This window comes from Miniopterus natalensis, chromosome 18, assembly GCF_054644295.1.
Source record: "Miniopterus natalensis isolate mMinNat1 chromosome 18, mMinNat1.hap1, whole genome shotgun sequence".
Classification (NCBI taxonomy): domain Eukaryota; kingdom Metazoa; phylum Chordata; class Mammalia; order Chiroptera; family Miniopteridae; genus Miniopterus; species Miniopterus natalensis.
In genome coordinates, this window is record NC_142098.1 from 40,053,256 (window position 1) to 40,080,436 (window position 27,181).

The 27,181-nt window shown below is 43.2% G+C and overlaps 1 protein-coding gene across 2 annotated transcripts; it reads left to right on the forward strand.

Moving 5' to 3' along the window:
• Nucleotides 1–30: 30 nt before the first annotated feature.
• On the forward strand, nucleotides 31–25,388 carry LOC107540434 (uncharacterized). 2 transcript variants are annotated; one of them, XM_087826908.1, is made up of 5 exons: nucleotides 31–205; nucleotides 650–776; nucleotides 6,800–8,146; nucleotides 10,268–10,275; nucleotides 23,236–25,388. In XM_087826908.1, the coding sequence occupies exons 1-5, from the start codon at nucleotides 116–118 to the stop codon at nucleotides 24,808–24,810; spliced, it is 3,147 nt and encodes a 1,048-aa protein (XP_087683034.1). In that variant the 5' UTR covers nucleotides 31–115; the 3' UTR covers nucleotides 24,811–25,388. The 2 variants fall into 2 exon arrangements, with proteins under 2 accessions (XP_087683034.1, XP_087683033.1); XM_087826907.1 differs by lacking the exons at nucleotides 31–205; nucleotides 650–776; nucleotides 6,800–8,146; nucleotides 10,268–10,275 and adding exons at nucleotides 15,583–16,009; nucleotides 16,855–16,981 and having other exon boundaries at nucleotides 22,661–25,388.
• The last annotated feature ends 1,793 nt before the right edge of the window (nucleotides 25,389–27,181 follow it).

The following is a 27,181-nucleotide window of genomic DNA, read 5'->3' on the forward strand; positions in this document are numbered from 1 at the left end:
GAGGGGGTCGCAGGGTCCAGTGGGAAGGCCCGAGAGTGGTGTTTCCCGCCACGCAGCCAGTGGTCTGAGTCTCGAAGTCGCCCCTGGGTGACCCAGCCCGGGGCCTGTCCCCGCCATGCCCGGGGCGGCCTCTCCTCCCGCGGCTCCCGCCCGGCTCGGCCCTCAGGGTCCCGCGGGGGCGGCTGCGCGGAGGCGCGGGGCTGAGGTGAGCGCGCGTCCCGGGGCCCGCACGGCCTCCCCCTCCGACCCTGCAGCGGGGTGCGGGGCCCTGTCCCGTCCCGCAGCCCAGCCCCGCGTGGGGGACGGTGAGGGAGGTTGAGAGGAGAGAGGGGAGCTGTGTGCGCTGAGGGCACAGCAAGTGCAGGGCAGAGTGGACGGGGGGTTGTGCCTGAAGTGCCCACGCGCGTCTGGGTGCCGAGGATTGAAGCGAAGCTCAGGCGGGCGGGAGGACGCCAGCTGCTGTGCTGAGGGCGGTAACAGTGCCTAGTGGGACTGTGGCGAGAGAGCAGCCTGCACTGGCCTTAGGGCCTGGTGTCCACTCTGAACGGGGGAGCCCTGGAGGAGGCTGAGCGTGGGGAAGGTGGGGAAGGAGTAGAATTTCGGGTTCTCAGAATGACTGCTCTGGTTTCAGTTGTCTCAATTCTGACAGGTTGGGGTGGCCCTTGAGGACATTGCCCTGTACTTCTCCAGGAAGGAATGGAGGCTCCTTGATGAGGGTCAGAGAGGCCTGTACCTGAATGTGATGCAGGAGAACTTTGAACTTGTATCCTCGCTGGGTAAGACCCTGGCTCTCGCCAGTGACCGGGACTTGGCTTTGCATTTCCCATGCCCCTCTCCCCAGGGTGTGCTCTGTCGTCACTCGTGGACTGTGGGCACTGCTTGATTTCCCAGTTTTCTGGGTGGTTGCTGTCCTTGGTAGGGTTGGTTTGTTTGCAGTGCCGTTTTCCCTCCTTGCAGTCACAACACCTGCTGTACTGAACTCATAGGGAAGGGTGTGTGGTTGGTACTCTTGCAGGCAGTCCAATGGATTCCACCTTGACTAGCGAGGAAAAGATTTTATATTTCTGTTATTTGTACATATTTTTTGGAAAATTATCTGTACATCCTTAGTACTTTTTTTTTAATCCTCACCTGAGGATATTTTTTTCATTGCTTTTCAGAGAGAGTGAAAAGGAGAGAGAGAGAGAGAGAGACATTGATGTGAGAGAGACACTTAGCATTGGCTGCCTCCTGCATCCCTACCAGGCCTGGAATCTAACCTGCAACCTGAGTAGGTGTTCTTGGTCTGAATCTAACCCAGGACCCCTCAGTCCACAGGCACAAGCCCTAACCACTGACCCAAACCAGCCAGGGCCCTTAGCACTTTTATTAACTGTAGTTTTCACTAATGAGTCGTTTGAATACCTTGTATATTTTATATATTATTTCCTTTTCACACACAGGTACACATCTTTTTGCATTAGCTTACTTGTGCTTCACAGATATTTCGTGTTTTTCTTTCTTTCTTTTTTAATCAATTCAATGTTTTTGTCAACCCAGCAAGTGTAGTGCTGCCATTTTTCCAGCAGGCTTACCAGTGTTTAGCAATGAAGTATTTTTTTTTTAAATATATTTTTATTGATTTCAGAGAGAGGAAGGGAGACGGAAAGAGAGATAAAAACATCAATGATGAGAGAGAGTCATTGATCCGCTGCCTCCTGCTTGCCCCCTACTGGGGATGGAACCCATAACCTGATCATGTGCCCTGACCGGTAATCTAGCATCGATCTCCTGGATCATAGGTAGATGCTCAACTGCTAAGGGCTAAAATATTTTTAATTAAGTTATGTAGAGTTTTTTAGATAGAGGTATTGTGTTGTTATTAGCCTGTAGTATAGTATTATATCTTTATTATTCATTGGGCACTGCAAATATTTGTGTGACTTTCTTTCTGTGTTGTAATATTTGCTTTATTGTGGGGGTCTGAACCGAACTCGCACTGTCTCAAAATATATTTCTGTGATTTGCAAGTATTTTTTCCTATCTGGTAGATTGTCTTTTCATTTCATTTTGTTAATTTCTGTTGTGATGTGAAGAAGCTGTTTCATTTGTTGTAGTTCAGACTGTTTATTTTTGCTTTTTTGCCTGGTGATTGGTGTCACATCCAGAAAATCATTTCCAAAACAAATCTCCAAAGCTTTTTCTCTAGGTTTTCTTGAAGATTTTTAAATTGTAGGACTGACATTTGATTCTTTTATACAGTTTGAGCTTATTTTTATCAGTGGTGCCCAGTTTTTTTTTACATGTGAATATCTATTTTCCCCAGCACCGTTCATTGAAGAAATTTTCCCTTTTTTCTTAAAGGTCTTGTGTTTTTGGTCAAAGATTAGTTGGATATCTAGGCCTGGGTTCATTTCTGTGTTCTCTGTGCCGTTCTATTGGTCTATGTTTCTGTTTTTATTTCAGTAACACGCTGTTTGGTTGCTTTGGCTTTGTAATAGATTGAAGTCAGGAAATGTGATGCCACCAGGTTTGTTCTTGCTCAAGGTTGCTTTTGCTATTCAAGATCTCTTGAGGTTTTATACATTTCTGGGTTCTTTGTTTAGTTCTGTGGAAAATGCCATTGGAATTATCATTGGGATTGCATTTAATCTGTAGGTACTTTGTGTACTATAGACATCTTAACAATATTACATTTTCAAATCCATGAACACAGGATGTCTTTCCACTTATTTGTGTTTTCTTCAATTTCTTTCACCACTGTCTTACAGTATTCAATGTATACACATTTCACCTTTTTGGTTGAATTTATTCCAGAGTTTTTGATGCTATTGTAAATTGACTTCTTTCTTCATTGCTCTATCATAGAATTTATTGTTAGTGTCCAGAAATGGTACTGATGTTTGTATGTTGTGTTGTATCCTGTAACTTTTCTGAATTTATTTATTCTTTAAAATTTTTCTTTTAATATTTTTATTGATTTTTAGAGAGAGGAGGGAGAGAGAGAAACACCATTGTGAGAGAGAATCATCAATCTGGCTGCCTCCCATATGCACCCCAATGGGGAATGGAACCTGCAACCTGGGCATGTGCCCTAACTTGGAATCAAACCAGCAAACTTTTGTTGCTCTGAAGGACGCCAAACCAGCTGAGCCACACCAGTCAGGGCGTATTCTTTAAAATGTTTTGTTTTTGGTTTCCAAGAGACTTACATAAAACCAGCCATACTCTTTACAATCTATTCTTTCCAATAACACCTTCAACTGTATACAAAAATCCTTCCCCTTTACTCTCCACCGCACAGCCCTTTATTGGTTTTTGATGTCACTATTCACATCTTTGCATATTGTGTATCTGTTAAGGTACAGGTTAGCTTTTGTATTTTCACTAGTTTTAATTTTTATCCTTTATAATAGAACTACATAATGTATATTCCATCAATCAGTGGTACAGTATTGTGCATTTGATTCTGTTCTCACTGTTACCAGTGTGATTTACACTCTGCTATGTATTCGTGTTTCTTTTTTTTTTCTCAACTTGAAGAACTTTTCTTGGCACTTCTAATAAGTCAAATTGAGTGGCAATGAACTTCCTTGTCTGTTGTTTGTCTGGGAAAGTATTTCTTCTTTGTGAAGAACAGGTTTTCTGGATAAAGTATTGCCTTTCATCTACTGTTTTTGAATATATTATTTTATCTTTTCCTAGCCTGCAAGGTTTCCTCAAAGAAACCTAGTACTACCCTTATTCTAGTGTTTCCCTGTGTGCAAGTAGTTTCTATTTTCTTTATGCTTTCACAATTCTCTTTGACTTTGATTTTTCACACTTTCATTATGATGTGTCATGGTAAATGCCTCTTTGTGTTTAATCTGTACAGGGGCCTATGAGAATCATGAAGTTGGATAATCACATCTCTAATTAGATTTCAGAAGTCAGTCTTCAGTTTATTTCTTTAAATAAATTTTTTATCCTTTTACCTCCCTTGCTTTTTTCTTCCCTGCTTCCCTTCTCTCTTGCCCTCTCTCTCGCTCTCTCCCCTCCCTCTGGGACTCCCATGTTTAATAATTCAACTAGGCTGTCTTCACTCTTTTTTTTCTTCTTTTTTCTTTCCTACATACATGATTTCAAATGACCTGTCTTAGAGATCACCTTTCTGCTACTTGATCATGTGTGATTTTGAAACTTTTCATTGCATTCTTTCACTTTATTCATTATATTCTTCAACTCATGAATTTGTTTGATTCCTTTTTACAATTCCTGCTTCTCTGAACTTCTCCTTTTGTTCCTGTATTGGTTTTTTATTTTGTTGAGTTACATTTGGGTTCTCTTATAGCTCACTGAGGTTATTAAAATTAAGTATTTTGAATGTTTTGTCTTGTTCTTAGTAGATTTCCATTTTGTTTGGTACTCATTATTGAAAAGTTATGATTTTGTTTTGGTGGTATCCTTGTTTGGCATATTTCTTTTAGTCTAATTTATATTTATTTTATTACTATTTTTTGTTAATCCTCACCTGAATATATTTTTTCCATTGATTTTTCTCTTAGAGAGAGTGTGGCAGCAAGGCGGGGAGAGAGTGAAAGAGAGGAACATTGATGTGAGAGAGACAAATCGATCGGTTGCCTCCTGCATGCACCCCAAACAGGGTCGGGGATCAGACCTGCGACCCAGTTACAAGCCCTTTACTGGGAATCAAACTGATGATCCTTTGGTGAGTGGGCTAGTGTTCTAACCACTGACCAACACTAGCTAGGGCCTCTTTTAGTCTAATTTTGATGTCTACACATTTGATGAACCAATTACTCCTTTCAACTGTAGGAACTAACTCTGGTTTGGTTAGAGAAAAAGCTCCACATGCACGTAGATGCAAGGGTTCTGACTCGGTGGGATTTTGTGTTTTGGGCTTGAGATCAGTCTCAGCAGGTTATTCATTTTGCTACTCCGTGAACTGAGATCAGAGTCACAAAGAATGTAGGGGTTCTCAGTGGCTTTAGCAGCATTTTTCCTCAACGGCAGCATTGGCTTCTGGAGTTTTAGGTGCAAACACTTTGGGGAAAATACTGATTGGTACTCATTATTTTCTACTGCTGGGAAGGTTGTGGCCAAGGAGTTATTTCTTGGAATACATGCCTATGAACTTTACAGTGTCTTCTGATGTGCAAACTGGAGAGTTTTTAGATGTTGCAAGGCCTCCTGAAAATTCTAGCAACAGAGTTTTCCAGGGTTTTCCACAGAACAGGTCATTAGTGTCCACTCTAGTGCAAGCAAACTGGCTGAAAGAGCTAGTCTCTACGATTGTCTTTTTTTAAAAAAATATTGTATTAATTTCAGAGAGAAGAAGGGAAAGGAAGAGAGAGATAGAAATACAATGATGAGAGTCATTGATCAGCTTGCCTCCTGCCTACCCCCTACTGGGGATGGAGCCCGAAACCCGGGCATGTGCCCTGACTGGGAATTGAACCACCATGTCCTTGATCATAGGTTGATGCTCAACCACTGAACCATCCCGGCCTACCCTTGTCTTTTGATCCTAGACATCTCTACACATTTTTGCTCACCTAGTCGCCACAGTCATCCTTTCTGTGTAGTTCTCCCTTTTATGCTCCCCTGCATTGCTGTTTGTCGTAATTGGACTCCTTTCCCTACTTCATGGCTGTATATGTTGGTGGATAGCTGTCTGCTTTCTCTTGGAAAGGGTATGAATTTTGGTATCTCCTATTCTGCCATTTTTCTGACATCATATAGCTCTTTTTCCTGTAGTCTGTTTTGTGCTGCTTTGTTCTACCATAGTACTGGCCATCCATCTATTCTGCTTCTCCCTTAGAAAGTGTATTATTTGTATCTGATGTAATGACTCAATTGGGAGTGAAGGGGAAAAGACCTTTGAGCATCACAGGAGGGACATGACTCCATCCATGGTAGAGTGGGCTCAGAGGGAGTCTTGCCTTGGTCAGTGAGAGTTGGTAAAGGTATGATGCTAGCACTTTGTTAAGGTCATAACTGGGTACCCAGGCTGTAACAACAGTGTCTTGTTACCGTTGCCAGTGCCCACACCTCAACCTACTTGTTTTTCCTCATTGTTGAAACTTTGCCAACTACTCAGTTCTAGGAATTATCATTTCTGCTTAGCTTTCGAGCTCATGGATAATCTTTACCTCTAAACTCTGCACCTCAGCCATTTCTCTCACAGGTTTTTCTGTACTGCTCTCCAACCATGATCCATGCCAACTGCTCGTTAGAGTGTGCCCATATCCTTATATTGACCTTGAACAGCATCTGATCTGCTGCAATTGACTTTCATGGTTTCAAGCACATTCACACTCTTCTACACAGCCTCATGTCATCAGCAAGAACAGTCGAGCAGGAAGCCATTATCAGAGGAGTCACTTGTAAACTCTGCCTCTCTTTCTTGTGCCCCATCCTATGCTTATGTCCTACCACTGGTGAGTTCTCCACCACTTACTGACATTAAGGGTTGAGTACAACAGCTATTGCCTCAGAGCCTAACTCACTTGTCTTGAAATCATTCTGTATTATCTGCCTATATGTGACAGGTGGACATTTATGATGCGATTAACCTTTATTGGACGAAAGGGAACTTTAGTTCCCGGCAAGGAGTGGGTCCCGCTGGCCGAATGGGAACTTTCGTTCCCATTTATTTATTTCTCGCTCCTTCTATGATGATGGTTGGAGTGCATAATGATGTCAGGACTATTTATCTCTATTTATTTATTTATTTATCTCTATTTATCTGCCATCTTTTAAAGGTTAACCCTTCCCTATAAGATCAAAATGTACTTCATTAACATTTCTTTGTATTTAGGCTGCTGCTGTGGAGCAGAGGATGTGGAGGCACCCATTGAACAGAACATTTCTTTAAGATTGTCACAGGCAAAGAATCCCAAGGTAGCTTTGTCTTCCCAGAAATGCCACCCCTGTGAGAGTTGTGGACCAGTTTTGAGAGACATTTTTCACTTGATTGAGCAGCAGGGAACACACCACAGCCAGAAACTGTTGAGGTGTGGAGCATGTGCAAAACAGTTTTGTTTCAGTGCAAATTATCACCAGCACCAGGAGCAGCACATGAGAGAGAAACCTCTTATATGCAGATTGTACAGGGTCTCTCTTGCGAAGAACAGCAATTTCCATGAATCAAGAAAAACTTTTATTGCCAGGGACTTTAGGAAGAACTTCCTGAACATCTCAGAAAATCTTCAGCAAAAGGCAGCTCAAATCAGGGAGAGGTCAAATGAAATTTCTGTGTCTGGAGTGACTTGTCAAAGAAGAAGAAATCATCACACCTGGAGAGAGTGCAAGAAAGCCACTATCCGCAAGCACACCCCCGTACGGGACCAGGGTGTCCGTAATGAAAGACAGTGTTTTGTGTGTGGGGAATGTGGAAAATATTTTACCAGAATTGATGGCCTCCGTTGTCATGAGAGAATACACACAGGTGAAAGGCCTTATGAGTGCAGTGAATGTGGAAAGTCTTTTATTACAAGCAGTAACCTTGGAAGACATAGGAGAGTTCATCCTGGAGAAAGGCCTTATAAATGCAGTGACTGTGGGAAATGTTTTACAAGTAACCCTGGCCTCCATTATCATCAGAGAGTTCACACAGGAGAAAGGCTTTATGAGTGTAATAAATGTGGGAAATCTTTTACCAGTAGTGGTAAGCTCTGTTATCATGAGAGTGTTCACACCGCAGAAAGGCCTTATGTGTGCCGTGAATGTGGGAAATCATTTTCCTTTAGATGTCGCCTCCGTTATCATGAGAGATTCCACACAGGAGAAAGGCCTTATAAGTGCCATGAATGTGGGAAATCTTTTGCCAGTAGTAGTGGCCTCTTTTGTCATCGGAAAGTTCACACAGGAAAAAGGCCCCATGTGTGCAGTGAGTGTGGGAAATCTTTTCAAAGGAACTCTGACCTTCGTGTTCATCACAGAGTTCACACTGGAGAAAGGCCCTATGAGTGCAGTGAGTGTGGAAGGTCTTTTCAAAGGAACGCTGACCTTCATGTTCATCAGAGAGTACACACTGGAGAAAGGCCTTATGAGTGCAGTGAGTGTGAGAAATCTTTTACCACTAGCACTGGCCTCCGATATCATGAGAGAGTTCATAAGGGAGAAAGGCCTTATGACTGCAATGAATGTGGGAAGTCTTTTACCAGTAGTGCTGGTCTTCTTTATCATGAGAGAGCTCATAAGGGAGAAAGGCCTTATGCCTGTAGTGATTGTGGAAAATCTTTTGTCCATATGGGCAACCTTCATTATCATGAGAGATATCACACTGTAGAAATGCCTCATGATTGCCGTGAATAGAAAAATCTTCTACCAATAGCCATGGCCTTTGTTGTCATCAGAAAGTTCATACAGTAGTAAGGCCTTTTGAGGGCAAAAATGTGGGAAATCTTTTACCTCGTAGCCATATTGTTTTATATTAGTGAGGTCACACAAGAGAAAGGCCTGTGAGTACAATGAATGTGGGAAACTTTTACCAGTATCTATGGCTTCTGTTATCAGTTCATGCTGGTTAAAGGCTTCAAGTGTGCAGTGAATGTGGGAAATTATTTAGCCATAAAATTATGCCTCTTCACATTGGATAGTTCACACTCTGGAAGTCCTTAGATTTTAGGGAATGTGTTATTGTCTTGTTCAGTGTAATGACAAGAGAACTGAGTTGCCATCCGAGTTGAACTTCATACAAATGTTCACAGGCAGACATTTTTCAGAAATTTAATGTTTAATTTTTAAAGAATCTAACAAATTATAAAGTGATTGTAACATTTTGCTTTCTTACCAGTGGTATATGAAGGTTCTATTTATGCCAGACTAGCAAACAAATAAAATTTAAGTTTTATTAACTTTAGCTTTTTAAATAAGTTTGTTGTGCTCTCTCTTTGCTGTTTTAGTAGCATTTTTGTAAGGATTCATGACAAGCATTTTTGCAGATGTGTATTTAGTACTGATAAGTTTTTAGTAAAATGTGTGCTCACATGATTTACCTATTTTATGAATTTGGGCTATTCTCCTTTAACAAATAGGGCAGTGAAACAACAGAGATACGTTGCAATGTCACTCATTTTTATTCCTTGTGTAACAGACGTAACTTTTACTTTCCAGAATAATTGTTTTCAATACTTCAAAAATCTTTAAAAATTTTTTTGGTATACACAGTGTTACAGGCACATATCATACACTTGAAAGAGCCGCTTCTCCCTGCCCGTGTGGCTTTGTTGGGTGAGCATCGTCCAGTGCACTGACATTGGTTCGATGCCCAGTCGGGGTACATGCCCAGGTTGCAGGTTCAGTCCCCCAGTTGGGGTGCAAGGGGAGGGTACCAATCCATATCCCTCTCTCTCCCTCCCCCTTCTTCTCTCTCTCAAATCAATAAAAACGTTTTTAAAAGAGAGAATCAGCATCATTAATATACTTCATCACTTTCGTAAGTTCAAACATTTAATATAATAATGCCTTGCCTTTTAGTGTTCACCCATTTTTTGTGGTCTATCATCTGGGGTTGGTTGTTTGGAGCAGGATAATATGAGGATGAATAGGTATTTGTTGAACCCTAAAGTCCTCCTGAAAGCCAAAGAGAAAAGATCAGTGATCAGACTATACCTTATGCCACACAAGCTGGGTTTAAATCCCAGATCTCCAACAATTGCCATGACAACAGGCAAAGGATCCACCCTCTGGGACTCACATATTTCCTGTGGAAAACGTGGTAAAGATCAGCCTTGCTCCAATCCTTAGTGTCCATTCTATCTGCATTGGGTACACCACTTGCCATCACCTGTGGGTGCTGTCCACAAGCCATACACTTCTGGGACCTTCTGCCCGGGCTGCTTGTGAAAAATAAATGGGGTTTTTCAGAGCACCCTGATGATCTGCAGTCCAAACAGACCCCACCACATGGAGGCGGTATATTCAGGGCACTGAGGTCTCAATGTGGACTCGCCAGCAATGAAGCTCTAGAGCTTTTTGAAACTCACTGCGCTGATGATATACCAGTAATGAGGATGCTACATGGCTACTGTGAGAACCCACAGAGGTAATAAAACATACTGAACATTTACAGTATGCTAGGGTTTGCTTTTTGAGTATCTTTTCTTTAATTCTTACAGCACCTTGGGAATTTGGGGGGAAATTAAGGATCAGAAAGATGAAGTGGGTCTTTCAAGGTCACACAACAGGAAAGTTAGATATAAGAGGCTGAGTTTAAACTGGGGAGTGTGGCCTAAGAGCTGGGGACAATCTCTCTATATGTGAAGCCCTCAGCCCTGGGCAGATAGCTGGGTAGGACCAGTGTCGCTCAGCTGCTGCTGTTGCTTACATTGTTGGAATTATAATAATGATTTTCCACTAATTCCTGTGATGTCCCATAGCACTCCTAGTCTGCCCCACAGTCTTCATGGGAACACCATCTGCATCATCTCCAGTGGTTTCTACAGAGAAAACTTCTTTGAGTCTTAGCAGCACTTTGTCTCAACTTTGGGCTTAGCACAGAGCTCAGCGCTAAGAAGACCCTGTGGTCTAGGCCTGGTTTTTACCTCCACCCACCTCGTGCGTGACAGGCTCAGATACCATCCACTGTGTTGAATGGGATGCCTCAGTTTGACTCTTTAAGTGTTGTTGGTACATGGTTCTAACCATTCTGCAGGAATGGGACAACGGGGCATCTACACTGAGACATTCAGAAGTGACGCTGGAGACCTGCAGGATCCTCATCTTCTTGGTTGAGTCCTCACTGCTATGTCACAGGGGACACGCTGCTCGTGTGGTTTCAGTTCTGTCTCTGCCCGTACTGGCGGGATGAGACCAGGCGTTCCCTGCAGCCCTGACTGTGTTCTGGACCCACATCCTCCTTTCTAGGCTCCTGGTCTCTGGCCAGGGATCTTCAGGTAAGAACATAGTACTTAGGGACACAAAACCTGGCTCTAGTGCTCAGCACACTTTGGTCACAACTGAGATCTTTACTCCAGTATCCCCAAGATAGGAGCAGATTGAGCAAGTCAATATTTCTCAGCCCAGTTGCCAGGGTTGTAGGTGCTTGCCTTTTCTCAGAGTAAAGGGTGAGTCCAGAACATCCCCGATGAGACATTTGCCATCAGTGGGCTCCAAGTGTCTCCCTAAACAACATGATCCATTTAAAAGGCATCAGGTGGCTCTGCCTGGGTGGCTCGGTTGGAATGTCATCCTGTACACCGAAGGTTGCGGGGTTTGATTCCCAGGCAGCGCACATAGCTAGGTTGTGGGTTCGATCCCCGCTAGGGGACCGTACGGGAGGCAGCTGATCAATGTTTCTCTGTCACATTGATGTTTCTCTCTTCTCTAAGAAATGAATAAAAACATCTTCAGGAGAGGATTAAAAAAATATTTTCTTTTTTGCCCAGGTGGTGTGTGGCTCAGTGGTTGAGTGTCGATCCATGCACCAGGAGATCACCAGTTTGATTCCCAGTCCAGGGCACATGCCCGGGTTGCAGGCTCGATCCCCAGTGGCGGGCGCTCAAGAGGCAGCCGGTCAGTAACTCACCATTGATGTTTCTATCTCCCTCTCCCTTTATCTCTCCGAAATCAATAAAAATATATTTTAAATAAATAAATAATTTTTAAAGGCACCATATGCATGCATGGACACCCTCTGAAAACCAACTCCCTTTTCTTTGTCATTCCACCTCACTGCTGTCAGAATGTCTTGGATTAGTACTGAATCTCTTAAAGCCCTTCTAAGTGTTAGTGATTTTCCATTTTGACAGAGGGAGCAGCCCCTGAGGGACTTGAAAACATTATTTTGATGTCATTGTATTTCCAAAGTAACCTATCACTTGTCGCAAGTCAAACTGGCTTTCCTAGTTAAAGAACAGATAGAAATATATTTATAGGACATGCCATATAACAAATATTAAATGTAGGTCATTTTATTTTTTTAATACTCACCGAGGATATTTTGGAATTCATGCTGACAAACTCTATAGGGTTCTCTGAGGTATGAACTCGAAAGTTCACAGATGTTGCAGGGGTTCTATGGTCCGTAACAGCAAATTTCCTAGGGTTTTTCACAGAACAGGCCACTAGGGTCAATGCTAGCATAAGCTCTGTGGTAGAAAGGGGTGCCTCCAACCCTTATTTTTTTACTCTAGCCATCTTTAAATATGCCCCACCACAGGCTTCCCAGTCATCCTTCTGTGATGTTCTCTTCTTCTCCCCTTTGTTGGTGCATGTTTTAATTGGACTAGTATTCCCCTCCCTGGGGCCTGATTTAGTTCCTGGATAGCTGTCTAAAAATTGTTCTGGAAAGGGGAATGAGTTCTTGTATCTCCTATTCTGCCCTCTTGCTGATTTGTTTCTTTCCTGTGTTCTGTTTTGTGCTCTGCTGTGCTATTATACTGCTCGGCGTCCATCTCTTCAGTTGCTCTCCTAGGACGTGTCTAATCTGTATCCCATGTGATGGCTCAACTGGGAGTTAAGGGGAAGAGGCATTTTGTGCATCACAGAGGTGACATGATTCCGTCCATGGAAGTATGGGACCAGAGGTGTCTTATATTGGTGAATGGTACTTGGTGAGTGTTTGATGCCAAAGCTTTAAGGTCATAACTGGGAGCCCATTTTGTTTAACAGTGTTTTGTTACTGTTGCCATTCCCACACCTTAATTTACTTGCCATGCTTATTGTTGACCATTTGCCAGCTACTCAGTTCTAATAGCATTTGCACGGAGACTTTCAGCCCAGGGATAATCTTCACCTCTATAAATTTTGAACCTCAACCGTATCTTTCACAGGTTTCTTTACTGCTCTCCAACCTTGGTCCCTGCCTGCAGAGCCTTGGCGTGTGCACATATTCTTATATGAACCTGGAACATTTTGTAATCCGTTGCAGTACATTTTTATGGGTGTGAGAACTGTCAAATTTTTCTACACAGATTCACGTCACCAGCAGGAAATGTCCTATAGGAAGCCATTTGCAGAGGCACAACTAGTAGACCCTGCCTCTCTTCTTTGTATCCCATTCTGTGGTCCTGTCATTTTCCTTGGTGAGGTCTCCACTATTGACTGACTTTTGGGGTCAAGTAACATATAACAGCTATTTTCTCAGAGCCTAACTCACTTGTCTTGAAAATCATTCTATAGAATCATGCCTAGCTATGACAGATAAACATTTGTGATGAAGAATTTTTTTTTTTTTTTTATAAGGTCAACATGTACTTTATCACCGTTTCCTTTTGTTCAGGTTGCTGCTGTGGAGCAGAGAATGTGGAGGCATCAATTAAACAGAACAATACAAATCAAAAGCATATTTAAAAAGAAAAATGGAATTTATTTAAGGAAAGGGGATGAGGGATATCCAAAGGGAAGGGCTACACAGCACTGAGTCAGTGGGTATTGGGTCCATGATGGCAGCAAAAGTATACTTGGGACAGTGAAACAAGGAAAAGCATGAAAGAGGCAACAGGAGAGCCCAGGCTGGGCTGGGTTGGCTCACTGAGAAGTCAGAGAGAGAGAGAGAAGGGGGCCCTAGAGACAGGTTCAGGGGTAAGCCTGGGAGGAGCTGCCACTGCCCATTGCTCCTCTAGTTGCAAGTCTCCTGGGGTCCCTTCAGAGGGGAAGAAGGGGGGTGGAGATGGCACGGACTAGTGGGGAACACCCACTGGGTCCTCTGTCTTTAGCCCTGTATTTATCTCTTTCTTGCTGATGGAAATCTTAGGGGAGGTCTCGGGAGTGTCTCCACAGAATATTCATCAACTTTCCAGGTGTGCTCTTTCAGAGTTCTGGCCTCCACTGATTGGTCTGTGCCAGGGCAGGGGGTCATTAGTCAGTGTAGCTGCTCTTGAGGCAGCCAAGAAGCCACTGGTCTGGTTTTGCTGCTTTTCTAGGCCTGCAGCTGAAATACAGTTGAGGCCTAGATGTTATCTTTAGGGAGGATCAGCTATATGCTGGGGGAGGATAGGTTACCCTGGGGACAACATTCTCGTTTTCCCAGTTTTGCCACTTGCTAGGCATCTGGGGTTTCCTGCTCTGGTAAGTTTCTGCACCTGGGTTTCTGCACCATCTAACACATAGGTCAGCTTTCATTATGAATATGTACTTCATTTACTCTAAATATAAATGTGTTTATAATCTTATATTGAGAATGTCTAAAACATCATCTCACCTTACATCTTAAATATGTCTGTAAAGGACAAATTCTCTTTCACTACGATGATTACAATAGCACTTTCACATGAGCAAAAACATCAATAATTTTGGAAGAATTCAATTTATCAAAGCATCCAAACCTGTAAGAATTTTTTATTAGTGTACGTTAACACTAACATTCAAACCTGTGAAGAATTTGTGTGAGTTTATTTGAGCCAAACTGTGGACAATTGCCAGGAAGCAAAAGCTCAAGGGGTTGAGATAATGCTCCTGAGAATGCAAGTTTTGCAACTTATTTCATACATTACAATCAAAAGAGGAGACATAAGTGGGTTACATGAAATCTGTTGGTGATAGACTAAGAAGGTGGGAGAAAGCACAGCAGAGAAAACTCTGGAATTGGATAAAAAGTAAAATGATAGACATACTTCTTTCACTTAGGTGGGTGTAGGATAGTTAACAGTCAACAATTAACATGATAACGAGAGGGCACTGGTGTGCTGGTTTTGCTTTAACGCATCTGGGAGGAAAAAAGAAATTACTTTGTTATTCCAAAGGCCTGTTATCCAAGATGCAAAAAGGCTGGAGACAGGCTTAGTTAAGGGTAAGATTGACCTTTGTTATGGAAAAATACTGCCCAAGGACATGACTACTTGCTACTAATTGCTTTTAGATTGAAAGCTTTAATTTTAAACCGTCCTATATGGTTACTTACTTTCAGTTTCTGAATTTGCAAGGCCACCGGCTCAGGCCTCCACAGAGCTTGTCGAGTTTAAGATGTGGCTCTTTTTTGTCCACAAATTCTCCCACTTTTTCCAAAATTTATCCTAATTGAAGTTCAAACTGTAAAGAGTTTCATTTAAACTTTCTATTATGCAGCTTAGTTTCGTTTGTTTTCATTTCAAAGGCTTGTCCTACATTTTTGTGTTTTATTTGTCACATACATAAATGATGGTGTAAGCAGGTCATTTATGTGCTAAAACGTTCCAGGCTCTTTAATGCAGGCAATACCTCTTTAATTATGACTGCTATATTTGGGTCACAGGGAATGTGTTTTAGTCAACACTGGACTCAAGTCCCTTCACCAGGAAAAGATGACAACTTTCCTTGGCAACTTTTGTTGTCGTATGTTAAATCTCACCCCAGGATATTGGGGTTTGGTGTTGTTAATGCTTACCCCAGGATTTTCCCCAGCACTGATTTTAGAGAGCTTGGAAGACTGGAAGGGGGGGGGGGGGAGTGAAAACATCTGATGTGAAATAACCTCCCACACACCCCTGGGGCAGGAACTTGCAACCCAAGTACATCCTCTTGAATCGTACCCACGACTCTTGGGGTGCGAGGGCAAACGCTGGACCCACTGAGGCACAACGGCCAGGGCTGTCCTTATGCATTTTTAAGATGCCGCTCTCATAAGAACTGTCATTTCCCCCCCCTCCAGTGGCGAACCTTGGTCTTTTCTCCCAGGAGCGACGTGGCAAAACCTTTCATCAGAGCCTTGGACTCTCGGAACTACATTACCCAGAAGGCCGCCTGTGGAACGCCGCCATCTTAGCCAATGAAGAGTCAGAAAAGGCGGTTCCTTTGGGGCACGACTCGGAGGGGCGGGACTTCCGGCCTCTTCCTTGAGGGCGGCATTTCATCTTCACCTAGGAGCCGCTCGCCTGCTTGGTTCGAAGGTCCAGAGCCCTGGGTCCTGGTGAAGATGCCGGGGACGAGAAGGCGCGGGAGTCGGGGTGCACACAGCACGAAGGCGGGCGTGAAGCTCGGCGACGCCGCCCGGGTGACCCGCGCCAGGGCCAAGACGGGCCCGGCCATGCCCGGGGCGGCCTCTCCTCCCGCCCGGCTCGGCCCTCAGGGTCCCGCGGGGGCGGCTGCGCGGAGGCGCGGGGCTGAGGTGAGCGCGCATCCCGGGGCCCGCACGGCCTCCTCCTGCGACCCTGCAGCTGGGTGCGGGGCCCTGTCCCGTCCCGCAGCCCAGCCCCGCGTGGGGGACGGTGGGGGAGGCTGAGAGGAGAGGGGGGAGCTGTGTGCGCTGAGGGCACAGCAAGTGCAGGGCAGAGTGGACGGGGGGGTTGTTCCTGAAGTGCCCACGCGCGTCTGGGTGCGGAGGATTGAAGCGAAGCTCAGAGGCGGGCGGGAGGACGCCACGGCCTGGTCGGGGGCTTGCCGGCTGCGGGATCCCCCAGAGGGCTGGGGCTGCGGCGGGCCCGGTGGAGTGCTGGAGGCTCCCTCTGGGTGCCAGGTGCCAAGCTCCTGGGTGAGTCCGGAGAGATCCCTGAGATACGGAGCAGGAAGGGGCAGCGCCGGGTGAGTGAAGCCGGGGCCTGGAGGTGTGAAGGAGGTAGCCGTTGCCCAGTGGGGTGCACAGCCAGAGGAGTGTGAGCCGAGGGTGCTGGGGCCCAGGTGCGGGGACCGAAGGGTGAGGCTTGAGCCCAGGTTTGTGTTGGAGGCACGGTCAGGGGGACTGCAGTGGTGTTGCTTGGCGGGCAGGATGGGGTCGTGCAGGGATGGCCCGGAGCTTAGGTGGCATTTACATGCTGTGCCCCCCACCCAGCTGCTGTTGCTGAGGGTGGTAACAGTGACTAATGGGACTGTGGCGAGAGAGCAGCTTGCACTGGCCTTAGGGCCTGGTGTCCACACTGAACTGGGGAGCCCTGGAAGAGGCTGAGCGTGGGGAAGGAGTAGAATTTCGGGTTCTCAGAATGACTGCTCTGGTTTCAATTGTCTCAATTCTCACAGGTTGGGGTGACCTTTGAGGACATTGCCCTGTACTTCTCCAGGAAGGAATGGAGGCTCCTTGATGAGGGTCAGAGACGCCTGTACCTGAATGTGATGCAGGAGAACTTTGAACTTGTATCCTCTCTGGGTAAGACCCTCATTGACCTGGACTTGGTTTTGGGTTTCCTCCTGCCTCTGTTGCCAGGGTGTGCTCTGTCTTCATTTGTTGACTGTGGCACTCTTAGTTTCAGAGTTTTCCAGGTAGCTCCTGTCCTTTGTAAGGGCGATTTGTTTGCTTTGCCCTTTTCTTTCCCTGCAGTCACAATACCTGCTGTATTTGTTGTTGGTAATGTTACAGGAACCTAATGATTCTACCTCGATTAGTGAGGAAAACCATTTTTTATATTCCTGTTGGTGAATTGTACATTTCTTGGAATATTGCCTTCACATTCTTAACCCATTGTGTAACTGGATTTTTTGGCTAGCGAGTGTTTTGAATACCTTCTATATTTTATGTATTAATTCCGTATTATATACAGGTACTTGTCTTTTTGCATGGACTTAATTGTGCTTCACAGATACTGCATTTTGTTTTTTTACAAATTCTATGTTTTTTGCGACCCTGCATTCGTGAAGTCTAGTGTCCTGATTTTTCCAGCAGGCTCAGATGCTTTTTACCAATGTCAGTTTAAGAAACAATCAACCCTGTAAAGAATTTTTGTGCCTGGCCAGGCATGGCTCAGTGGTTGAGCATCGATTGTGATCCAGGAGATGGAGGTTCGATCCAGTCAGGGCACATGCCTGGGTTGCAGGCTAGATCCCCAGTGGGGCATCAATGACTCTCTCATCATTTTGTTTCTCTCTCTCTTGCTCCCTCTCCCTTCCTGTCTCTGAAATCTATAATAAAGACATATTTTTTAAAAAAGAACAAAAAGTGTTTAGGGTTATTAAAAAAAAGAAGAATTTTTGTGAGTTTGAGGGAAACTGTCAACAATTGCCAGGAAGCAAAATCTCAAGGCATTGAGAAAATGCTCCAGAGAATGGCAGTTTTGCATCTTATTTTATACATTACAATCAAAAGAGATGATATAAGTGGCATACATGAAATTCATTAGTGATTAGGGGAGGTGGGAGAGAGCAAAGTGGGGATACATCTAGAATTGGATAAAAAGTACAGTGATAAGTCTTTGTGTGGATACGGATGGTTACTAGTCAATATTAATATGATAAATGTAACAGTGAGCACAGCTGGGCATGGCTCAGCAGTTGAACATTGACTTAGGACCCAGGAGGTCAGGGTTCGATTCCTGGTCAGGGCACAGGCCTGGCCTTAATTCCCAGTTGGTGGCTCAATCCCCCGTCAGGGGCGTGCAGGAGGCAGCCAGTCAATGACGAATCTCTCATCATTGGTGTTTCTATTTCTCCCTCCTCCCTTCCTTTCTGGAATCAGTAAAGTTATATTAAAAAATAAAATAACAGTGAGAGGATTTGTAGTCTCTGCAGTGGTGCATTGGTTGTGCCCTGAGGAGTCCAGAAAAAGGGAAGTTACCTTGACATTCTAAAGGTATGTTATCATGGATGCAAAAGACAGTTGACAGGCTCAGTTAAGGTAAAGGTTGACTTTTGTCAGGGAAGATTCTGGCCTAGGACATGACTACCCACCATAAACTGCTTTTAGTTAAAAAGCTTTAATTTCAGATCATCCTTTGTGGCTACTTTAGGTCTTTTGAGTTTGCAAGGCCACAACACAGGCCTTTCCTGAGCTTGTCAGTGTTGACCAATAAAGTATTTTTATTTAAGTTATATAGTGTTTTTTTCACACAGCTATTGGGTTTTTATTAGCCTGCAATATAGTGTTAACATGTTCGTTACTCACTGAGAATTCCAAATATTTGTGTGACTTTCTGTATGTCGATACTGGCTTTATTGTGGGGATCTGAACCAAATCCACAATATCTCCAATTGATATGTTCATATCATTTGCAGGTGTTTTCTCCCAACTCATAGATTGTCTTTTCACTTCATTTGTTAATAGGCTGTTTTGATGTGAAGAAGCTTTTTCATTTGTTGTAGTCCAGACTGTTTATTTTTGCTTTTTAATCTGGTGGTTGGTGTCAAACCCAGAAAATCATTTCCAAAACAAATCTCCAAAGCTTTTTCTCTAGATTGTTTTGAAGGAGTTTTACATTTTAGGATTGTCATTTAATTCTTTCATGCAGTTTGAGTTAAATTTTACGAGAGGTTTCCAGTTTTGTTGTTTTACGTGTGAATACTCATTTTTACCAGCACCATTCATTGAAGAAACTATCTTTCCTTTCTTATGTGTCTTGTGTTTTTGTCAAAGAGTACTTGAACATATGTGCCTGGGTTTATTTCTGTGTTCTCTGTTCTGTTCTATTGGTCTATGTGTGTTTATTCCAGCATGCCCCCCCAACAGGGATCGAACGTGCAACCTGGGCATGTGCCCCAAACAGGAATTGAACCGCGATCTCCTGCATCCTAGGTTGATGCTCAACTGCTGAGCCATGTCCGACTGGGTGCCATTTAAATTTTTTATGCCTATGTTTCTCTATTTCTACTTCTTATTTAACATTTTTAGCAGTGCTGGTTTGATAGTGATAAACTCGTTTAGCCTTTTATTTTGTCTGGGACACTCTATTTCACCATCTATTTTGAATGATAGCCTTGCTGGATAGAGTAGTCTTGGCTTCACTTCCCTATTTTTCATTACCTGGGATACTTCATGCCATTCCCTTCTGGCCTGTAGAGTTTCTGATGAGAAATCATCTGACAGCCTTATGGGAGCTTCTGTGTAGGTGACAAATTGTTTTGCTCTTGCTGCCTTTAAGATTCTCTCTTTGTCTTGAATTTTTGGCATTTTAATTATGATGTGTCTGGACATGGGCCTTTGGGTTGTTCTTCCTTGGAACTTTCTGTGCTTCCTGAACTTTTTTCAGACAAATCATTTGATACCCTTGTTTGGGCATTTCCCTTTGTACAAAAGGTTTCTATTTTCTTTGTGCTTTCACAATTCTCTTTGCCTTTGATTTTTGTTACTTTTATTTACAGTGTGTCTTGGTGAAGTCCAGTTTGCATAGAATCTGTACAGGGACCTTTGAGAATGCATGCACTTGATTATTCACATCTCTTTCTCAAATTTAGGAGGTCAGTCTTCAGCTGATTTTTTATTTTATTTATTATTTATTCATTTATTAAAAAATATATCTTTATTGATTTTAAAGAGAGGAAAGGAGAGGGAGAAGGAGAAAGAGAGGTAGAAACATCAATGATGAGAGAGTCATCGATTGGCTGCCTCCTGCACGCTCCCAACTGGGGATCAAGCCTGCAATCTGGGCATGTGCCCTGACGGAGAATCTAACTCCAATTTCCTGGATCCTAGGTTGACGCTCAACCGCTGAGCCACGCCCGGCCGGGCTTCAGCTTATTTTTTTAAATAAATTTTTTACCACTTTTTCTTTTTCCCTTTTTGTTCTTAGTCTCTTTCTCTTTCTTCCACTAACCACCCCACCAAGGTGTTTCCTTGGATTCCCATAATGCAAATATTGGATATCTTGATGGTGTTACTTAATTCACATTGCTGTATTCTTTAAATTTATTTGTTTGTTTACTTATTTTTTAAATATATCTTTACTGATTTTAGAGAGAGAGGAAGGGAGAGGGAGAGAGAGAATTGAAACATCAATGGTGAGAGAGTCATTGATTGGCAGCCTCCTGCACGCCCCTGACTGGGGATTGAGCCCACAACCCGGGCATGTGCCCTGACCGGGAATTCAGCCTTAATCTCCTAGATCCTAGGTCGATGCTCAACCGCTGAGCCATGCCTGGCCAGGCTAAATTTATTTTTCTTCTTTTTTCCTCTCTACCTGGATGACTTCAAATGATGTGTCTTTGACATCACATATTCTTTCATGTCTGATTTTGATAGTCATTATTGCATTTTTCATTTCCTTCATTGTTTATTTGTCAACTCCAGCACTTCTGTTACATTCTTTTTTATGATTTCTGTCGATTTGATATTCTTTTGTTCCTGTGTTGGTTTTTTCATTATATTGGTTCCATTTGTATTTTCTTATAACTCATTGCTGTTTTTAAAAGTAAGTATTTTGGATTACTTATCAGGCTGTATGTTGATCTCCATTTGTTTCGTATTTATTAGTAGAAAATTATTATGTTCTCTTGATGGTGTCTATGTTATTAGTATTTCTTCTAGTCCTGTGTTGATGTCTACACATTTGATGAAGCAGTTAATCCTTTACTCCTTTCAACCTTATGGACCAATTCTGGCCTGAGAAATAGATTAATCTGCATGTGGAATCAAAAGTGTTGGCTGGGAGGAGTGTTGTGTTTTGATCTTGAGGAAAGCTTCAACAGCCTAGCCTCCTTGATGCTCAATGAGCTGAGGTCAGAGTAACAATGTACGATCCACAATGGTTTTGGCAGCAATTTTTTTCAATAAGGGTTTTGAGATCTGTGGTGGAAAATACTGCCAGGGACATACTGATTTTTGTCTCTCTTCTATGGTAGGTTATATCCAAAAGGATTTTTTTTGGTAATTTATGCCAAGAAACTCTATAGGGTATTTTGATGTGTATATTGTGGGGAGTTCACTGATGTTACAAGGGCCTTCTGAGGTTTTTCAAAACAGAATTTTCGAGTGTTTTTCATGGAACAGGCCACTAAGGTCAATGGTAGCACAAGCACTGTGGCTGATAGAGGTAACTCTGACTCTTTTGTTTTTGACCCTAGCCATCTTCAAGTATGTTTACTCACCGAGTCTTCTCAGTCATCATTTCTATGCAATTCTCCCCTTTTTGCTCTTTGCTGTTTGTCTTTATGGGTGCTAATTCCCATCTCCTGTGTTTTCTTTGTGGATAGCTCACTACTTGTACTGGGAGGGAGATGAATTCTTGTGCCATATTGCTGGTGTCACTCACCTTTTTTTTTTTTCTTTTTTACTGTGGTTGCTTTTGTGATTTGTTGCTCTACACAGTGCTGGCCATCCATCTCTTCAGTTTTTCATCATCTGTATCCCATGTAATTGCTCAACCTGGGATTTAAGGAGGAGGAATCATTTCTGTATCACTGGAGAAACATGACTCCGTCCATGGCAGGTTGTGCCCAGAGGAGGTCTTGGATTGGTGAAGGGCTATTGGAGAAGGATTGAAGCCAGGGATTTTTAAAGGTCATGACTTGGAATCCACTTTGTTCAACAGGATTTTATCATTGCCAGTTTCTAACCCCATTCTACTTGTGCTTACTTATTGTTGACACTTTGCCAACTACTCAGTTCTAATATTTATCTTTCTACTCGGATTCCCAGCTCATGGATAATCTTCACCTCTCTAAACTTTGCACCTCAACCATTTCCCTCACAGGTTCCTCTTTACTGCACTCCTGCCTTGGTCCATGCCTACAGACCCTTGGAGTATGCATGTATCATTATATTGACCTTAAATATCCTGTGCTCTGATACAATTGATATTTATAGGTTTGAGCATATTCAAATTATTCTACACAGACTCACATCACCAGCATGAAAACTACCACCAGAAGTCTTTCTGAAGGAACAACTGGTGAATGCTGCCTCTCTTCTTAGTGTCCCATTCTATGCTTCTATCCATCCCTTGGTGAGGACTCCACCATTGGCTGACCTTTGTGATCAAGTAATGTGTAACATGCATTTCCTCAGAGTCTAACTCACTTGTCTTGAAAATCATGTCTAGCTATGACAGCTGGACATTTGTGATGAGGATATTCCTTCCCTCTAAGGTCAACATGTACTTCATCAACATTTCCTTTTGTACAGGTTGCTGCTGTGGAGCGGAGAATGTGGAGGCACCAACTGAACAGAGCATGTCTGTAAGAGTAACACGGGCAAAGAATCTAAAGTTACCTTTGTCTTCCCAGAAGAGCCACCCCTGTGAGGGTTGTGGGTTGGTCTTGAGAAACATTTTCCACTTGATTGACCTACAGGGAACACAACACAGCCAGATGCTTTTGAGGTGTGGGGCATGTGCAAAACAATTTTATTTCACTACAAAACTTCACCAGCAGCAGCATGTGAGAGAGAAGCCCTTTATTAGAGGACTGGAGAGGATCTCGCTTGCAAAGGGCTACAATTTCAATGTGTTTCAGAAAAATTTTACCAATGGCACAGTTGGGCAGGGGATCCTTACCAGGTCAGGACGTCTCTACCAAAGGGCTACTCAGACCAGGGATAGGCCAAAGGAAATCTCGACATCTGCCATTACTTTTCAAAGTAGAAAAAATTATCGTACCAGGAAAGAATGTAAGAAAGCCATTGGCCACAAGCTCACATTTGTTCAAGACAAGCGAGTTCATACTGGAAGACAGTGTTTTGTGTGCCGTGAATGTGGTAAGTATTTTACCAAAATGTCTACTTTTCTTTATCATCAGAGAGTTCACACTGGAGAAAGGCCTTATGAATGCAGTCATTGTGGGAAATCTTTTACAAGGATCTGTTTTCTTCGTTATCATCAGAGAATTCACACTGGAGAAAGGCCTTATATGTGCCATGAATGTGGGAAATCTTTTACAAGTAACACTGGCCTCCGTTATCATCAGACATTTCACACAGGAGAAAGGCCTTATGAATGCAATGAATGTGGGAAATCTTTTAGCTGTAGCAGTGGCCTCCGTTGTCATCAGAGAGTTCACACTGGAGAAAGGCCTTATGAGTGCAGTGAATGTGGGAAATCTTTTACCTGTAACAGTGGCCTCCGTAGTCATCAGATAGTTCACACTGGAGAAAAGCCTTATGAGTGCAATGAATGCGGAAAATCTTTTGGCAGGATCGATTCCCTTCGTTGTCATCAGAGAGTTCACACTGGAGAGAGGCCTTATGAGTGCAGTCAATGTGGGAAATCTTTTACCACTAGCACTAATCTTCGTATTCATGAGAGATTTCACACAGGAGAAAAGCCTTATGAATGCAGTGAATGTGGAAAATGTTTTACCACTAGCACTAATCTTTGTTATCATCAGAGATTTCACACAGGAGAAAGGCCTTATGCATGCAATGAATGTGGGAAATCTTTTACCACTAGCACTGGCCTTCGTGATCATCAGAGATATCACACAGGAGAAAGGCCTTATGAGTGCACTGAATGTGGGAAATCTTTTACTATGATCAAATGCCTTCATCGTCATCAGAGAGTTCACTCAGGAGAAAGGCCTTATGAGTGCACTGAATGTGGGAAATCTTTTACTATGATCTATTACCTTCGTCGTCATCAGACTGTTCACACAAGAGAAAGACCTTATGAGTGTAGTGAATGTGGGAAATCCTTTGTCTCGATATATAGCCTTCGTGATCATCAGAGATTACACACTGGAGAAAAGCCTTATAAGTGCAGTGAATGTGAAAAATCTTATAACAGTATCAGTTCCCTTCGTTTTCATCAGAGAGATCACACTAGAGAAAGCCATTATGAGTGCTCTGAATGTGGGAAATCTTATACCAGTAGAAGTGGTCTTCGCTATCATGAGACAGTTCACGCTGGGTCTAGGCCTTATGAGTGCAGTGAATGTGGAAAAACTTTTACCAGGATCCAAAGCCTTCGTTATCATCAGAGAGTTCACACGAGAGAAAAACCATATGAGTGCAGTGAATGTCGGAAATCCTTTGCCTCACTGTATAGCCTTCGTGATCATCAGAGATTACATACTGGAGAAAAGCCTTATAAGTGCAGTGTATGTGAAAAATCTTACATCAGCATCAGTTCCCTTCGTTTTCATCAGAGAGATCACACTGGAGAAAAGCATTATGAGTGCTCTAAATGTGGGAAATCTTATGCCAGTAGAACTGGCCTTCGTTATCATGAGACAATTCACACTGGGACAAGGCCTTATGTGTGCGGTGAATGTGGGAAATCTTTTACCAGGATCCAAAGCCTTCGTAATCATCAGAGAGTTCACACTAGAGAAAGGACTTAGGAGTGTAGTTAATGTATCCAAAATCCTAACATTCCTCCACACATAACAGTTCACCTGGGAGGAAGGTGTTTGATGTATAGGAAATGTACAATTTTTCAATAGTATAGTAAACCCTGTGAAGCATAATTTGTCTGAATTGAATCTCATACATTGAAATGTCAACAGTAGGGAGGTTTCCCATCAATTTTACTTGTTTGAAAAACATATGTGCATATGTTGTATTTTCTAATCTACCCAGATGTTTTTCCAGATCTGTCTCACTGAATATTTCTGTTGCTGAAGTAGTGTCACCTGTGTTACCTATAAAGTGTCCACAGGTTGCATTAGTCACCATCCTTAGGCTCAGGAAAGCTAACTCTGACTTGTTGAACAAAGTTAGGAGCAGCCTTTACTCAGATATGTATTTGGTTCCTCTGTATCTGTAGTAAAATGTCTGGTCAGGTGTTCTGCCTATTCTAGTATGAGGTTGGTCAGTTTTCTTTAACAAAAGGGCAGTGAAAGAACAAAGGTGGATATTGGAATTTCACTCATTTTGTGCCTTTTTTGCTTTATAAAATAAATGTTTTTTTGTATTGGAATATTTTCTAATATTTGTTAGCTTTTTAATGCTATGCACAATGCAATGACCAAATGGCATCAGGATGGGCAGGGTGTTTGGGAGTCTCAAAGCCAGTGCAGAGGGAAATTGGATAGCAGTGATCAGACTCCCCATGCCCTGTGTTGGGCATCCTGGATTTGAATTTTAGATTCTTGAATATCATTGGGACTTACAGGGAAATGACCCCTTCCTTTGGTCTGGGCTTCAGTTTTCTCCTGTGTAAAACACGTATAAGCTATGTTTCCATCCCTGAGCTGTTGGAGGTCAAGGGCTAAAGTTTCCTTTTGCAGTAAAGCAGCTCTGTGCCTTCAGCCTGCCTTGACTTGAGCAACACTTCTGCCTACAGGGACATTCCCATGCTAGGCACCCCTCACTCCCCCAATGCCCACAAGCACCTTTGTTTTGGGGTGTCTTTTAGAAAGAAATGTGGCTTATAAGATCCGAATGACCCACCTCCAAATAAGCAGGTGCTGTGGACCCTGAGATCTCTTCTGGATTTCAGCCTGGGAATCTCCAGGTGACTCACTAGCGATCCCTGAAACTCATTTTGCTGAATGTGAAATAAGGGTGATGATGGCACTTACCTTGGCCTCTGAAGATCAATAAAAGTAACAAACTGAGTACTTTTGATTACCCAGATTCCAGGGTTAGCTTTTTGAGTATTTTCTCTTAATTCTCACAACAACCTAAGAAGTGGAAACTAATATCAAATTGTTGATAAAAAATGGGAATTAGAGAAATGAAGTAGGTTCCCCAAGTTTACACAACAGAAAGATGTCAGATTCAAGGGGCTGGATTTTGACCCAGTATTTTCTCCAGGGCCAGAAACAATCTGTACCACAGATGTGAAGCCCTAACTAGGGCAGATACAATCTAAGGACCAGGCTGGTTCAGCTGAAGCTGCTGTTCCCATTGTTGCTGTTTTGATTTCCTCCCATTCCCCTAACATCTCGCAGCACTTACCTTTAGCCTCCCAGTGTTCAAGGGAAAGCCATAATTTGTTAGCTCCAACAGTTTCTCCAATGGAACCTTCTTTGAGACTTAGCTACAATTTGTATGCCTCCCCTTTGATCCCAGCATAGAGTGACCCTTGGGAGACCTCAGTAATTTGGGCTGGGTCTCTGCACCTTCACCCTCATTTTGGGTGTCAAGTTGTGATCCCACCTACTGTGATGAAATTCATGCGTCAGTTTAACTCTTCAGTTGATGTCCGTATGTAGCACTGACATTCACCCTGCAGGGGAGGGGACAACTGGACGTGAATTCTGGGGCCAAATATTTGGAAGTGATGTTGGAGACCTACAGGATCCTGGTCTCACTGCAAGTGCTCACCTCTCTTCCATGCAGAGGGCCCACTGCCCATGTAATTCTGTCCCCTATATCCCTACTGGCTGTATGAGACAATGGTCATCACCATGTTTTCCATGCAGCCCTGACCATGTTCTTCACCCATGTCCTACCTTCCATTCTTCTGTGTCTGCATCAAGGATTTTTAGGGTTGGAACATAATCCTGAACACAAACCATCACCTCAGTGCACAACACACTGGGTCACAACTGAGATCCTTACTCCAGGTTCCAGTAGCAGAGATACAAGTACACTTTTAAGATACAATCTATAAGAAAAATTAAATGGAGGTCATTTTAATATATATTAATATTGATTTCAGGGAGGTAAGGGGAGAGAGGAACATCAATGATGAGAGGGGCGTCATTGATTGGCTGCCTCCTGCACGCCCCTGACCGGGGATCAAGCCCACAACCCCGGCATGTG